Raw genomic sequence first — 17,115 nt, 5'->3', positions numbered from 1 at the left:
TTTTAAGGTGCTTTTAGTAAAGCTATGTGTGTTACATACATATAGGGATAATACAAAATGGTATAGTAGTGTGATATGGACTCGCTTTCCAAGTAGTTTAGAGCTGAAAAATAGATTATATAAAAGAAACCTCTTTGTGTTATATTTTTCATAGCCTACTCCCTATAGTAACAATTTTTTTAAGGCTTTATAATTTTGTATGCAATACACATGTAGATAAGTTGTGTGTTAAATAAAATATGTAGGTGCATATTGCATAAAAAACGTATTAAATGCAGAACTTTTATACACATGACTTAAAGAAAATTTATTTTTGGATATAACAACCAACAACTATAACGACCTAATACCCATGGTCTCTCCAATACCGTTATAACTAGATTGTACTGTATAATAAAATAAATAAATGAAAAATAATAATAATATCATGTATTGAGAGGCAATATGTTGGAATATCTTCTAAAGGAAGCGATAAATCAAAATTTGACAAGAATGAAAAAATTAAGATAAAAGAATATTTAGTTTAAAAAATTAAATACATTCACTATTGGCAATTACAAAAAAGAGTTGTGGGAGAGAGGGAGGGGGCAAACAAGTCTATGATCCTCCAAATTTCTCCACTCTAGTTTAAATTTTTTTAAACTTAAATTATAAGAAAAGTGCATCTCATTGAACTGTGCATCACTGCTAAACTTAATTAAAATATATGAAAGAACACCAAAGTTATTAACAATTTTTTTTTAACAACTTCAACATCCTATATAGTGAGTATAAAGAGCTGAAGAAAAAAGTCTAATTACTTTTGCTCAAGGAATCTGTAGTTAGCAAATTGACCTACTAATTTGCAACACCCTGTATATGCCTACATACATTGGAAATATTAGGTGTACAACTTTGCTTCCGCCGTTTTTGAATAGATGTATGTAGCGGTAAGTAATGATCGAAATAAATAACCCCATGTGGGCATGCAGGAGCCTTGGGCACCTGTTAACATAACCTCATAAAAATATTAGTCTATTTGTGTCTTCATCATAAAGTTATTCGCAATTGAAAATGTCAGTGTACAAGCCAAATTCTCGTCATTTGCGGGAGGTTTTACTTTTCTGCTTCAATATGAAGAAATCTGCTGCTGAGGCTCATCAAATGCTCTCAGATACTTATGGGGAAGCCACTATTAGTGAAAGGACATGTCGTGAGTGGTTTCAGCGCTTCAAGAACGGTGATTTTCACGTCGAAGACCAACATAGCGGTGGAAGAAAGAAGGTTTTCCAAGATGCGAACTTGGAAGCATTACTTGACGAAGACTCGTGTCAAAGTCAACAAGAATTGGCACAATCATTGGGAGTGACTCAACAAACAATCTCAAAACGCCTCAAAGACATGGGAATGATTCAGAAGCAAGGATATTGGGTGCCGTACGAGTTGAAACCAAGAGATATTGACAGGCGTCTGTTCGCTTGTGAACAGTTGCTTGCAAGGCAAAGACGGAAGGGATTTCTGCATCGTATTGTGACTGGGGACGAGAAATGGGTTCATTACGATAATCCCAAACGCAAAAAGACTTGGGGATATCCCGGCCATGCTTCCACGTCGACGGCCAAACCGTCTATTCATGGTTCCAAAATCATGCTCTGTATTTGGTGGGATCAACTCGGCGTAATATATTATGAGCTGTTACAACCAACTGAAACAATCACAGGTGCTCTTTATCGAACCCAATTAATGCGTTTGAGCCGAGCATTGAAAAAGAAACGGCTGCAATACAACGAGAGACATGATAAAGTGATTTTGCAGCACGATAATGCTCGACCCCATGTTGCGCAAGTGGTCAAGAAATACTTGGAAACATTGAAATGGGAAGTCCTACCCCACCCGCCATATTCTCCTGACCTAGCTCCTTCTGATTATCACTTGTTTCGATCCATGGCACATGGGCTAGCTGACCAACACTTCCGGTCTTATGAAGAAGTAAGAAATTGGATAGAATCGTGGATCGCTTCAAAAGATGTCCAATTTTTTCAACACGGGATTCGTATGCTGCCCGAAAGATGGGAGAAAGTAGTGGCCAGCGATGGACAATACTTTGGATCCTAAAGGTTAGTTTTTTACAATAAAATCGCGAAATTCGGAAAAAAAACGGCGGAAGCAAAGTTGTACACCTAATACAATAGATCAGATACAAAAAGCAATCAGTTATGGTAAGTAAATTGGCTGTTCCCTTGGGTCCTTGTATTAAGCAAGTTTTACTGTATATTAAAAATTAAAAACGATGTAGAATGTTACGTACCCTATTAAGATTCTCAGTTTTTTTAAGATCACTTTCCTTTCTTTGGTAGATTTAAAATATATATGTATTGAGGGTCTTCCAAACCTCTGAACAATCTTTATCTATTTGTTTCCCATTTCATTTACAACTTCGAGAGGGGGTTCATTTAACACGTTTCCCAAAATAAGTGGATCGTCTGGAACAATGGTTAAGACTATATTGTTAATTTGAATGAAGCCATAATATGACTCCCCATTTGTCTCTATTCTAACTCGTTTCATACTCATGTTGGAAAGTCTCTGTTCTTGAATATCAATCCAATCTTTAATACATGTGCTTATTTTATCTGAAAATTAAAAAAAAAGAAGGTTTTTTCACTTTTTTATAATTTAGGTATGCGTACCGTTCCCCATCTTGATTATACTCCAACAAAAAATTGCAAGCAGAAAGCGGTGTCGAGGTTATGTGTGCGTGTGTTCACCGATTGAGATGAACGGAGGTGTGAACGCTCCAATGCAGTGTGCACCTGGAGTGAACGGGTTCGTACTGCGTTGTAATTCCCAGTAGACATACAGGAAGGATCAGTATTCAACCCGACAGAGAAACTACTCCAGTAGATTAAACAAGCGCTTTTCCTACTAAACCACTTTATTTTGCACTAATTATCACAGCTTAGTATCACTAATACTAAGGGTGACGTTGTGGTACTTTACCTCGAGAGAGTTCAGGGCAGAAAAAGAGATTTTTAGGGGTCGTTTTTCTCTTTTAAAGGCTAACAACCCTTTTGGTTCGTTTTCTACTGTCACCCGTCAATTGAGACTTCCTGACAGTATCACTTGCCGGTGCAGGTCCTTGGAGTGAACGATCTCTCGAGTGTGGCGGAGACAGCAGCACTGTAATGGATTACTTACTCTACAGCTATGGATTCCGGGAACATGCACCGACGAGTGACACTCACTCGAGCGACACTGGATAGGTGACAGTACCCGGAAGTGTAGAAAGGGTTGGTTGCCTTTAAAAGGAGCAACAGCCCTGTGGAAGCTCTCTTCTTCCTCAGACTCTTGACCCGACCTTCGTGCTATACACGTCGCTGCTGAACGTTTACTATTCTGATTGATTTAGTCAGTTATCTTTATTATTTCAATATATTTATTTTCGTTATAAAATAAGTGAACGATCCTGTGTCGTGTGTTTTGATCGCCCTAGCCACTCCTAGACAGCCGATCTGAAAACCCCACGTAGACAACCAGGACATTGGTGACCCCGACGTGATAGGCGCCCCACGCAGACCCAGAACCCCGGAAATTAGCCTTGGCAAAACATGTCGATGGACAAGGGCACCGGCACTACCGCTGTGTCCGATGCCGCAGCCTCTTCCGCACATGTGGACAGGGTGACTCTACGAGCCCCGCCGTTTTGGAAGGCGGAACCCGAGGCATGGTTCTGGCAGTTAGAAACCCAATTCGCTCTGGCTCATATTACCAGCGACACGACGAAGTATCATCACGTAATCGCAGCCCTCGACCACGAAGTTGTGACTCAGGTGATAAGTTTTATGAGAAGCCCACCTACCAGTGACAAGTATGAGGCTATCAAGCAAAAGTTGATTACGTTATATACTGATTCAAAGGAGAAGAAGCTCAAGAGATTACTCTCACAAGCAGAATTGGGCGATAAAAAACCCTCTCATCTGCTCAATGAAATGATGAGACTAGGTTCTGTGTCAGAACCATCTGACTGGCTGAGAACCCTGTGGTTACAGAAATTACCACAGTCTGTTCAGGCTTTCTTGACCACCAGCAACATACCCCTAGATGAATTGGCAAACTTGGCTGACAGGATAGCCGAAATTGAGCAGCCCCACGTTCTTGAGGCTAAACGGACCAGCCAGGACTCAAGCACGAACGCTATTGTGGAGGCTATACAACATCTCTCTAGGCAAATAGAGGAATTAAAAATACGGAGGAGACCCAGGAGCAGGTCCAAAACACCCAATCGAGGACCAAGTGAAACAGGACACTGTTGGTATCACTCAACCTTCAAAGCAAAAGCTAAGAAGTGTGTACAACCGTGCACCTACAAGGGGGAAAACTAGAACCCGCGTCACCTGAGGTGACCAGCGACGTGGGGCAACCAAATCGTCACCCTGATCAATCACTAACACTTTCAAGTAACGTAAGTCTAGTCAGTCGTAGGTTAATGATTAGGAATCCTGTAACAGGATTAGTTTTTCTAATCGACTCTGGGGCGGACGTATCCTTGTTGCCCAAATCAATCAGGGATCAACAAGGCCAATCCCAGCAGGCTTTATATGCAGCGAACAATACCCGAATACCCACCTACGGTACCAAACGGTTAACGATTAGTTTAGGGTTACGTAGATCATTTACGTGGGAATTCATAATCGCTCGCATCGACCATGCCATTGTAGGGGCCGACTTCCTTCACCATTTTGGCATCTTGCTCGATTTGAGGCACAACAGGGTAATAGACGAAAAAACTAGTGTATATTACAAAGGCAAAGCTGAATACCTCAGCACCTATTCGGTTCACACTATTCCTTCTTCCTGCAAGTACTCCGATATCCTGCAACAATTCCCAAAGCTCACCACATTCTCTCCAGTCCCAAGCGACGTTAAACATAGCGCCGCTCACACTATCCTCACCAACGGCCCTCCCATTTCTAGCAAAGCCAGACGCCTAGCCCCTGACAAACTCCAGATAGCCAAACAGGAGTTCCAATACCTCTGCGATATGGGTATTTGCCGACCCTCCAAAAGCCCTTGGGCCAGCCCCTTACATATGGTTACCAAGAAAGCCCCGGGTGAGTGGAGACCGGTGGGCGACTACCGCCGATTAAACGCAGCCACAGTGCCTGACAAGTACCCCATCCCCAATCTCCATGATTTTTCGCATTTCCTAGAAGGGAAAACGGTCTTTAGTACCTTAGATCTGGTACGAGCCTATCACCAAATCCCAGTCGCAGAAGAGTCAATCCCCAAAACAGCAATTATAACCCCATTCGGTTTATTTGAGTTCACCAGGATGCAATTTGGTCTGAGAAACGCAGCCCAGTCCTTTCAAAGATTCATTCACGAAGTACTCGGAGAACTAGACTTCTGTTTTCCGTACATCGATGATATTCTTATCGCTTCTAAGGACGAGGCACAACACCAGGAACATCTCAAATCAGTCTTCTCCCGTTTGCAACAATTTGGGTTAACTATCAACCTTGACAAGTGCGTATTCGGTGAGAAACAAGTCAAATTCCTTGGTTACTTAGTTTCTTCGGAAGGTTCCACACCTCTTCCCGAAAAAGTAGCTGTCATCTCCGACTTTCCTGTCCCCCAAACGGTTTCACAACTCAGACGATTTCTTGGCATGCTCAACTTCTATAGGAAATGCATCCCTAAAGCAGCTCACCATCAAGGCATTCTGCACCAAATGCATAACAACTGCAAGAGGAATGACAAAACTCCATTGGTCTGGTCGGAGGAGGCATTAGCCGCATTCAACCAATGCAAGCTGGATTTAGCCAACGCTACCGCCTTGGTACATCCTAGCTCCACAGCCCCAATTTCCCTCACTGTCGATGCATCAGATTACGCAATGGGAGCGGTCATCGAGCAATTTGAAGAAAACATTTGGAAACCTCTAAGTTTTTTCTCTCGCAAGTTCTCAGATACCCAAAGGAACTACAGTACATACGATCGGGAATTACTCGCCATCTATTCGGCAGTCAAGTATTTCCGATATCTCCTAGAAGGCAGATCCTTTGCAATTTTCACTGATCATAAGCCTCTTACTTTTGCTTTTTTCCAAAAGTCTGATAAAGCTTCTCCAAGGCAAGTCAGACACCTTGATTTCATCTCGCAATTCTCCACTGACATTAGACACATCAGTGGCAAAAGCAATATTGTTGCTGACACGCTCTCCAGGATTACTTCAATATCCACACCTCAAGCGATAGATTACAAAGCTCTAAGTCAATACCAGTCCACCGATACTGAGTTACAAGAGATCCTCAAAAATCAGAAAGCAACTTCACTGCAGCTCAAACAATGTAACATACCAGGTTCTGATTCTTTGATCTACTGCGACGTTAGTGGTTCTAAGATCAGGCCTTTTATCACAACAAATCTCAGAAGAACGATTTTCAGCAAGTTTCACAATCTCTCACATCCAGGCATTAGAGGAACTACTAAGCTCATCACCTCACGTTTCGTTTGGCCTGCCATGAACAAAGACATCCGTGACTGGTCTAAAGCCTGCACCAATTGTCAGAAGGCTAAAATCCACAAACACACTGTCACCCCATTGAAACAATTCCAAACTCCCGATGCTAGGTTCCAAGACATTAACATTGACATAATTGGTCCACTACCCCCTTCTAATGGTTTCGTATATTGTCTCACTTGTATCGATCGATTTTCATGCTGGGCCAAGGCATTCCCCATGAAAGATATGTCGACCGACACGGTTGCCAGCACATTCTACAACAATTGGATCTGTAGATTTGGTACACCCCGCAAGATCATCACCGACCAAGGTCGTCAATTCGAAAGTTCTCTCTTTGCAGCATTGTCCATACTTCTAGGTTGCTCACGAGCCTGTTCCACCCCATACCATCCTATGACCAATGGTAAGGTGGAAAGGTGGCACCGTACTCTCAAGGCAGCAATAATGGCCTATGCAACTGAACGCTGGACTGAAGTCCTGCCTACCATCCTGATGGGTTTACACGCCACCTTGAGAGACGAAATTGGTGTCTCGCCAGCAGAGATGCTGTATGGCACCCCCCTGCGTCTCCCAGGAGAATTTTTTGAGTCCGCTCCGTCCTCCACAGATCCCACTTCATTCGTTTCCCAATTGAAGCAGAGGATGCAACTTTTACAACCAGTGCCCAGCAAACACCATAGCAAAAGGAAGATCTTTGTGGCTCCAGAAATCAACAACTGCACGCATGTTTTCGTTCGTAACGACGCAGTCAGGAAGCCACTACAACCCCCATACGAAGGTCCCTTCCCTGTTGTTAGACGAGCTGAAAAATATTTCTCGATTTCAATCAACCATCGGGAAGTCAATATCTCCAAAGACCGACTCAAACCAGCATTTATCCTAAGTCAAGACCCTACCTCCCATGATCATTCTTATGCCCAATCGGACCCTATTCACAACCCAAGTCAGAAGCGGGTACGATTCAACTTGTGCTAGATTTTCGCTATTTATGCCTGTTGAACTTCCAAATGTAAAAATTTGTAATAGCTTTAGGCATCCTAGTTATAAGTGACATTTTGTATTTTGGGGTTATGTAAGGCGGTACTCCGTATCTGGGAGGGGAGTATTGTGGCGGAGACAGCAGCACTGTAATGGATTACTTACTCTACAGCTATGGATTCCGGGAACATGCACCGACGAGTGACACTCACTCGAGCGACACTGGATAGGTGACAGTACCCGGAAGTGTAGAAAGGGTTGGTTGCCTTTAAAAGGAGCAACAGCCCTGTGGAAGCTCTCTTCTTCCTCAGACTCTTGACCCGACCTTCGTGCTATACACGTCGCTGCTGAACGTTTACTATTCTGATTGATTTAGTCAGTTATCTTTATTATTTCAATATATTTATTTTCGTTATAAAATAAGTGAACGATCCTGTGTCGTGTGTTTTGATCGCCCTAGCCACTCCTAGACAGCCGATCTGAAAACCCCACGTAGACAACCAGGACACGAGTGATGCACCACAGCGGTACCACTACAGACAACTGATCGAATTGACAGTTGGCAGTCAGTGCAGCTGTTTTGTTTGGCTGGCTAGGCATTTTCGTTTGTTAGTTACGCGAACGTGAACGTTCAAACGAAACTCGTACAACGGGAACTTTTAATTTGTATATTCAAAACTTAAAATAAATTTATAACTACTGCATACAGAGTATTTGTGTTACTTAACGTTCACCAGGTATTGGATGTGTATTGAGAAAAGAACAGCGCTCAAAAAAAGAGCGTTGGTGATGTGACCAACGATTTTATAGAACTTCGGCCGAAAAATCTGAAATGTATTGCCGAAAACCGTTCTGGAAAACATGTTTCCCGTCGGCTGTTTGAAATCTTTAGAGAGCCGAGAGGTCGCTCTGGTTCGCATTGTACTGTCACTGCCACTAACAGACCGGTGACAGTGCACCACCCTATTGGTTCCGCCACACAGCTAACGAGTTAAAATTTAAAATACCTGTTTCTAAGATCTGTTCACTCTGTTGCATACGTAGTTAGTATCGATTTCCTGTGGCTCAATTATGTCCTCCATAAGGGCTGTATTGTCCAAATGCTGTAACGAAAGAAAAATTTCATATTTCTCTTCAAATTGTTGTGATGCATTAGAAGTTTCTTCAACTTCCTCAGCTTCAGGGGATGATTTAGTGATAAATTGGACCTTTTTTACATTTTCAAGTCTTACCTTTTTCATTGCTTCTTTGCCACAGTCATTTCTTTCTTCTGCTTCTTCATGATTCCTTTTACCATTAACTGGGGCTAAATATTCACGTTAATGATTTTCTTAACTCTAAACCAATAATCTAGCAATAATGCGAATTGATCTCCATCATTCAATTCACTTTCTTGACCTTTATGTGGTATGGTCAAGATTCTGCCATTATTGGCCTTGAAGAAGCATGGATTGAGATACACTTGCGTGGAAGTGTTTTAGAAGAACGTTGATAAGTCTTATTGAGGTTCGAGTTATTTTATCAGGAGCTACAAGAATGACTGCACGATTGCAAGATGCTCTTTTATCAGATATCTGTCAACAAAGCTGAGTAAATGTGGATATTATGCATTTAAATATTATAAATAAACCTTTAAAAGAGTTCCTCGTCCTAACAAATGTTCTTAAAGTAAAGTACCTAGCGCGTTCTCCTCGTGGAAATTTTAATTTTTGATAACATATTCTTGTTCTATTTTCTTCTTATAATTCCAAATATGTAATAAAATATAGGGTGTTCTATTAAAAAAACATGTTAGAAGTGTATCTTTTTTTACACGCCCTGTATAAACGAAAATATTTAAAATGTACCTTGTAAGGTCCTACATACACCTCTAAAAACAATTTTCGACCAAAATTATTAATAAGGACGTAATCATCCGAGGCACTCTTGGTGTCCCACCTTGTATATGTATGTATTATATATATGTATACTTATTTTGATCGAAGAATCCAAAAATGTAATAATACACAAGGGGTTCCATTAAAAAAAACAAATTTTGTAATTTTAAGGCTTTTGGGATACCCTGTATAATATGAAAATAATTTTTAAAAATAGTCATAATAGTCCTCCATATAGCCCAAAAGTAAAATTTTTTTAAAACCTCGTATTTTGACCACAATATTCCGTGCTGTATGGCGTGAATAGCCTTGTATACGGGGTGTTTTCAGGTGGGGTTGCCTATACCTCAAATAGAGCAAATTTTACATTTTGTGACAAAAACTCACTCTATTTCTTATTTTTAAGCAAAATGTTACTTGAAGAAGTTGCTTAGAACTACTTTAATAGTCGAAATTTAAATTTTCATTTGATTTTATTTTGAAATTGATAAATAACTCTTAAGTCGACTAAAGAAATAAGATACTGCTAGGAATAATTGCAAGATATTGCAACTGCTTATTACATCCGGAAGTCACCAAGTTCAACATATTTTTTCAAAAGTGTTTGGAATTTTTCATAAACAGAATCAATAATGTCTTCATTTTTGTTTTAATTATTTTTATTATATACATTTTTGGTGGAATATTTCAATAACATTGTAAAGCACCCCAGGTTACGCATATGTATTATTGTATTATATACATATGTATTGACCTCTTACATTGTCACTTATATTATTTTCTCATGGAAACCTAAGGACAATATTAGAACTTAATTAGAATGTATATTTACGTAGAAACACAATTCCTTTGTCTAACTAACCCATCAAATCGTAATTAGCTGAGACTCAAAGTCTCAGTACTGTTTAAGGTTCAAACTACCCTTATTAATGTACTTTAGCAAAGTCCAAGTAGATATCATGTATATAAATAGGGTATGTCTATACAACAAAAAGGCAGTCAAGCTCAAGTCCAGCAGAAACCTTCACGACTCATCTTCACAAAACACTTACATAAGAGGGTCTTTACGCCTCGCTCCCACTCTTGTATCATCGAGAAGTTAATAAAGTGTTATATTTTTGACTCGCGTATAGTTATTCCAACCCGGCACATTACATAGATATAGACACTAATCGTCGCCGCAATCTGTATATCTGAATTTTATTTTATAAAACAAAATTAGTACTATCACTGGTTAACCGCACCTCGTACAGTAATTTAAATAGAGCTCATTTTTCCAATCGTATGTTAGTCGTCTCTCTCTTGATTCCTAACCACTCACATCAAACATATTAAATACCAACAAAAATGAAAGTTCTTGCCATTGACATACAAGGCTTTCATTTGAGTTCAGACTCCAGCCCAGTGTTTCACGCGAAAAAAGTAGTCATAAAAGATGGGGTTAAAATAGGTCACTATTTGTTCGAGACACCTGCACTGTACCATTCTCTCTCGCAGCAAAACAAACGGCTGGTAAACCACGCAGTACACCACATACATAGACTCCCTTACAACGCAGGTATCACCCTCTACGATGAACTGGAAGAAATTATCGACAATAAGCTCTGTGGATGTGATTATGTGTATGTCAGCGCCACCATAAATTTAGTGAATACCCCTAAGTAGACAGGCAGAAAGACTTCTTGTATTGGCAGGACCCTATGTAATCGATCGAGGTTCTGGTTTTTCGTTATTCTGTCAACCTAAAGCATTCATTGTTATTCTTTATGGTATGACTTCCAGGAACCCCGGGAATAAGAGACACACTTGTTTTTAACATTCAAGAGGAGCAAAACGGGGCCAGCGAATAAAGAAAAGAAAGAAATGGAAAGTAGGAAGGGAAAATGGTAATTAATGAGAGTTAAGATTGAGAGGACTGGCTCCGGATTGTCAAGTCTCTCATCCTATAATTCAATTTTACATACGCTCTACCATTGTAAAGAGATCATTGGCATAAGACGTTTATCACCATTTACGATAGTCGGTATATATTCGTGTAAATATTAATTAGTATAATCTTAGTGACATTCGTTCTTAGTAATAAGTTAGTGGTAATAAGCGACTTTTCTAGTGTTGTTATGTACCCCCCCGATCCAGGGAGATAGGTTTTGACAACAAAAACACGTTGGTTCTACTAGTCACTACTATAATCAACTATTCTGGTCGAGATTCTATTGGGAAGAGTGCGTGTTTTTACCCCCAAGCTGTATTTATGTATATATCTAATCAAATAGAGGGGTGATTACAAAACTAATTACTATGCAATGTCTATTGGAAAAACTCCGGACCTTGGCTTAATTACTTTATCTGTGGGGCCAAGGTTAAGTTAGTATGATTGGTTGGGCTAAAGGCCGAGTTAGTACAGAACAAATACAATTCTTCATGAGAAATACAAATAAGCTCGAATATCAGTTAATTTATCCTAATTCATAAGATAGGTACATTACAGTGTTTAATTTGCGACTCATGGCTTCTGGAAGCTACTCGCCTTCGGGCCCTCCGACATGAATATGAGGGGCAAGAACTTGACGGACTTCCTGGAGAACATTCTGCAAAAGTTCTCCGCTGCACGTCAACCACAGCTCATAGATATAGATGAATTCCGTTGGGAATGGTCTCCACAGCCGACGTTCATGTAACATCCAATGTGTACAGAGCACATTAGCAACAAATATTTCGCATGTATCATATCAAATTGTCATATGTTATAACTAGTTCCCATAATTAAGTACATATATATCCTTTATTGTTTAGCCCTGTATTAAATTAAAATAAATAATTTGTCGTCAAAGAGTCTGTTTATCATCTTGGCTGGAACATAACATGCAGAAAACGATTCACCTATCAGTTTGTTCTGACATAAGTGTGAAGAGAATGATTGAGGGTTGCGAGCGTGAGAATGTGGAATGGTGGGTGTTAATTCTTTTTAAAGATAAATAGATGCACTCGGGATGACCCTGATGTATCTTTGGTATGGTGGGTCATTCGATTCCCGAAAAAGACGAAATAAAGTTGTTGAGAACACGTGAGTGCGTTTAATTAAATAAAAACCTCCCTAACACATGATATACACGATTCGTCAGTTAAACAATTATCTATACCGAGTGAGCCAAGAAATGTGTAATAAATGTTCTAACTCAAAACAGTTGATTATTAACCTCCATGACGTGAGTCAAAAATCCCATAGCACATCTGCTCCCCCCCCTCTCACCTGGCGGCGACGGCCTGGATGCGATTGTAATTCCAAACAAAAAAACGGCACTGGGTTCCAATCTTCCATCAACATTCTTTTTTTCCAATTACATCAAAGCGCACGGGGAATTCTCGTACTGCACAAAATAAAGTTAACGGACATCATTTACCCGCTAATGCTATTGAACCAGAACTCTATATCTACTTACACATATGTGTATATAGTGAATAAAATCAGATAACGGAAATTTGCATGGCTTGGCGGTTATTCCAATGATTGAATTTGAAATTGAAACTCAGAACCAAATTTCATTTTTTTGCTTATTTTAAAGAAAGAAGTTCGTATAATTTCTGTAATTTTCAGATTACAAAAAAACCTAGTGGGAAAGAGCTTTTCGTCAAAATTAATGAGTTTGGGGTGGTGCTGTAGGAGTATTGTAAGCACTCCTTTCAAAATTACAACACATCAAATCAACGGTTGTAACACCTTCTCTTGAAAATCCTTGAAAAAATAGGTAAGTTATTCCATTCATTTATTTGAATACGTTGACTTTGACTTATACCATCTTTTGGAGTTGATTTTGAATTAATCTCAGTACTCACACGAATATACCACCATTCAAATGATAAAATCTGAACGCATTAAAGACAATGTAAGCCTGAAAAATATTTTTTGTTTGCCTACTTGATACTTATCATTTTATACAACTAATATAATAAATAAGATAATATCTATTCATCACTGTAGAAAAAATACTTCACTAGAAATACACGAAAATATTTTATTATTTTTTCTATAAACACACTTCAATTTCGCTTAAAGATTATTACTGCGTAACAAGATTTGTTTCAGTGAAAATGTCAAAATGACATAATTCATCTCTTATGATTTCGAGTTCGAAGTCGTAAAATAGTAAGGAGTGTAACTTCATTAACAATAATTTCGAATAATTACACAGATGAAAAATCTCTTTTGCCTACTTTTCATCTGAATGTCGTTTAAAGATTATTACTACGCAATATAATTTGTTAAGCAAACCAAATAAAAGTAATAATAAATATAACATTTCGGCTTCGAACTCAAAAAACATTAAGAAGTAGATTCAAACCAATAGTAGGCATGTATAGCGGTAGTTCTAATAATTATACGGATGACTGAGATCAGGTAAAAATAAAATAAAAGATCTTGTTACCTGTTCACCTTTATGTTTCTCTACAATCTCTTCATTAATTGTCATAGTCCTCGTCTATACACAAATTGTCGCCTGTACTACTACTACTACTATGACCATACATATTTGCAGAAAGTGGCACTAAAGAGGGCATCACCTCGAATGACGAGGATCCAGTTTTGGAAATCGAATGACTTCTGGTCGCTGGGTTTGAGTCTGGTTGGGAACGCGATAGTTCCTGTGAGGCGATGGTGACGTGTAGTTTCGACTGTTCTTGATGGCTATCTTTATTCGCTAATAAATTGTCTACTGAAAAGTTGAATTTAGAACTTTCCGGCCTTGAAACATTGGGACCGAACTGGATTACAGGCGTTCTACTTGTGGAACTGGCTTTGGAACTGCTTTGCTCGGAGTAAAATGCTGCAATAGAGCCTCTAATGAGAGAAACCGTTAAAGAATTAATATACAAGGTGTTTGATGCTGAAAAAATGGGCTCATTTAGGCCGAACGTAGAGCAAGTAAAATTATATTACTACATAATACTTTTCTGAAAGTGACCTCTTAAGTGGGGGCCTCAAAGTGACTTTTTGCTCGGAGTTTCTTATTCTTTGGACTTATCGTTCGTATAACGCAACTAATAAAAAATCAGATTTTGGCTTCTAAATTAAAATAATGATCTTTTAATTAAATACTCACTTGGAACTTGATCTTTTCTCCTCTCCTTAGGAGGAGGAGGTGGTTCAATTGGTGTTCCAGGATCGTCAGGAATAATCCCAAAGTCCACATTAGATTCAGCTAGGGCATTATTTTCATTATCTTCCTGTATGCTGGCGTCGGGAATATTTTTTACCAAGTCTAAAGGAAAAATAATTCTCAAATATTTAACTAATAATATTCAACTAACCTGAGTAAACCTTGTGCAATTAAATAATTCAGTGACTGACAAAAAGATAACATTCAAATGAATGTGACAAAAGTTTATATTATATATAAGCATGCTGAAAAAGCTCAAAACATTATAATATGATTACGTAACTTTCAGTTGGTTATTATTTGGTCATTAAATAAATAAATAAAAACTTATCGATATTTTCCTGAATAACTTGTTTTAATCAACAATACATACGTCCAGAAATATTTGTTTATTGAGATACATGATGTTAATTCTGGTAAACCCATGCTGATACAATTTTCTGCCGTTGCAGATTAAATGAAAATATTATTTTCCGTACTAATTTACTTACCTTTTAGAAAATCAAATCTGCTCTCTGAAAGAATGCATTGTTTCATATGGGACGGAGTTAACGTTTTTGCATTCCGATTTTGTGTGATTTCTGATGACTTCTTTAGGAGGGATTCAATGAACATTTCTAATGCTTTAGGTGCAAAGGGTTAAGGAAAAAATCATGAAAGCTAAGATTGTGGAACTGGGCTTTACTGCTGGTAATTCTCATGCTACTTCACACTCATTGTTAATTGTATTACAATATTTTCAATTTTCTCTCTTCTAAGGACGCATTTCAGAGAATAAAAAAGGACAATTACTATAGAGTGTTTTTTTAACATAAATCATATCATTTTCAACTTACAAAATGGGTAATTATTAATATTTATTAAAATGATCATAACTTTGAGGTTGTAATGACAAGAACATAGTAGTATACAAGACAAGATGTTTTTGATTTTTAGTGAAGGGACCTTGAAGACTAGCAACTACAAAGTCAGTTATATGGGGAAAGAATTTTAGTTTTAGAAAACCAATTTAAAACCATCTGTGTTTTTAAAGAAGTTAATTGTTTACTAACAACAACCCAGTTTTGTCAACTTTCTTAAATCAATCTAATCGAGTTATTGTTAGTTTTGGGTATATAAGGGTAAATAAGGTAAATAAGTGCTAGTTATAGGGAATGTTGCCCAGAATGAGACACACTTATCAGATTTTTTCTTACAGTTGTCATTTTTAAGATGACAAACTTACTTTTTTCAATAAAAAGTGCAGTAGAATATTATTTTTCTAAGTCATAATCTTAAAGTTGTTTTTCTTCTTTTTCTAGGTTTTGAAATTACACTAAAAATCATATAGCAATTTTTAAAATAACAGATCTATAGACATGTTTTTGGATTTAATACCAAATTTTAATGTAGTGGTACATGGAATTGTTGTGTTGCCTTATTTTTCTCGTCAATGACTACTGAAATGCTAAAAGAATCTGATAAGTATATCTTATTCAAGATAGCATTTCCCACAATTTTTGAATTTACACTTCCTTAAAACTAATAATAATTGACCTAGATCAACTTAAAAAAATCAACAGAATCCCTTTGTTTTTTCAATTTTAGTAAGTCATCAATTTTATATATTTATCTGTTATTTTTCAACTTTCAAACAATATTATGTTTAAAAATTATTCAGCTATTTTTTTTTACTCGCTAAATTGTTTAGAATAATTTGAATAAAGTGGAATTAATATTCATTCTCATTTATGTTAGTCTTATGCCCAAAAGTTACTTAAAATCCAATTTTTTAGCAAATTCATTGCAGAATGTTGACAGCAAAAGAAACATATTCTGCATATCATGTGGGTACTTCTACCATTTACCAGAACATCATTACATTAGCTAACACTTATGCACATCAAAATCCAACATGCATTCAGATACTTACATTAGTGCACATTCAGGGAAAAAAACTAACTGTCTTACTTTAACTTGTTACAAAACATAAAAAACAGTGGAAAAATTACACATATTGTTGCAAATGTGCACACTACTGTAGGTACTGGAGTTTATCAAGATGCATCTTCTCTTATAAACAACTATCATTTTCTTAAATTCACTCAAAAACATGTATTCTATGTTCAAACATGTAAATACAGAATATAATGCAATATAAATATGACACATGCTGCAAGTTGAAGGAATATTAGCTTGGATATTAGTTTAAGTTACAAGTTAGACAAGAAAATGTTTTAAAAAGGATATAGATTATGACTGGTACTGCTTGTGCTACTTTACCCACTTCTTCATCGGTTTGCATTATTTTCTTGATGCGACCCTAAAACAGATATGTTAAATGTGTATCTCATAGTAAGCTCCTTGTATGAGGGATTCAGTGACTTACGGCCGGGAAACGGGCATTGTACTTTTTCTTCTTCGAAGGCATTATTATATCTTTGTAAAATTAATTAAGTAACGATTACTGAGCTTTTTAATAAATAAACTTTTTGCTCTTTTTTTTCGACAAATATAAATATGTAATTGTAATGTAACAAGGAACTACAAATGTGACAGGATAAAATCCCTGTTTTAGGTTAGAATTTCACATCAATCGCTTAAACGAATTTAGGTGTTT

General features: G+C 37.7%; 1 protein-coding gene across 1 annotated transcript; it reads right to left on the bottom strand.

Moving 5' to 3' along the window:
- Positions 1-13,359: 13,359 nt before the first annotated feature.
- Positions 13,360-17,043, bottom strand: NC2alpha (negative cofactor 2 alpha). The gene is made up of 5 exons (XM_066398414.1): positions 16,885-17,043; positions 16,746-16,818; positions 15,008-15,145; positions 14,460-14,618; positions 13,360-14,183 (listed from the first exon to the last, which is right to left on the bottom strand). The coding sequence occupies exons 1-5, from the start codon at positions 16,924-16,926 to the stop codon at positions 13,819-13,821; spliced, it is 777 nt and encodes a 258-aa protein (XP_066254511.1). The 5' UTR covers positions 16,927-17,043; the 3' UTR covers positions 13,360-13,818.
- Positions 17,044-17,115: the final 72 nt, after the last annotated feature.

The sequence above is a fragment of the Euwallacea similis genome, chromosome 17, assembly GCF_039881205.1.
Source record: "Euwallacea similis isolate ESF13 chromosome 17, ESF131.1, whole genome shotgun sequence".
Lineage (NCBI taxonomy): Eukaryota > Metazoa > Arthropoda > Insecta > Coleoptera > Curculionidae > Euwallacea > Euwallacea similis.
Note: the sequence above shows the minus strand (reverse complement) of the source record. Positions and strands in the feature narration are given on the sequence as shown.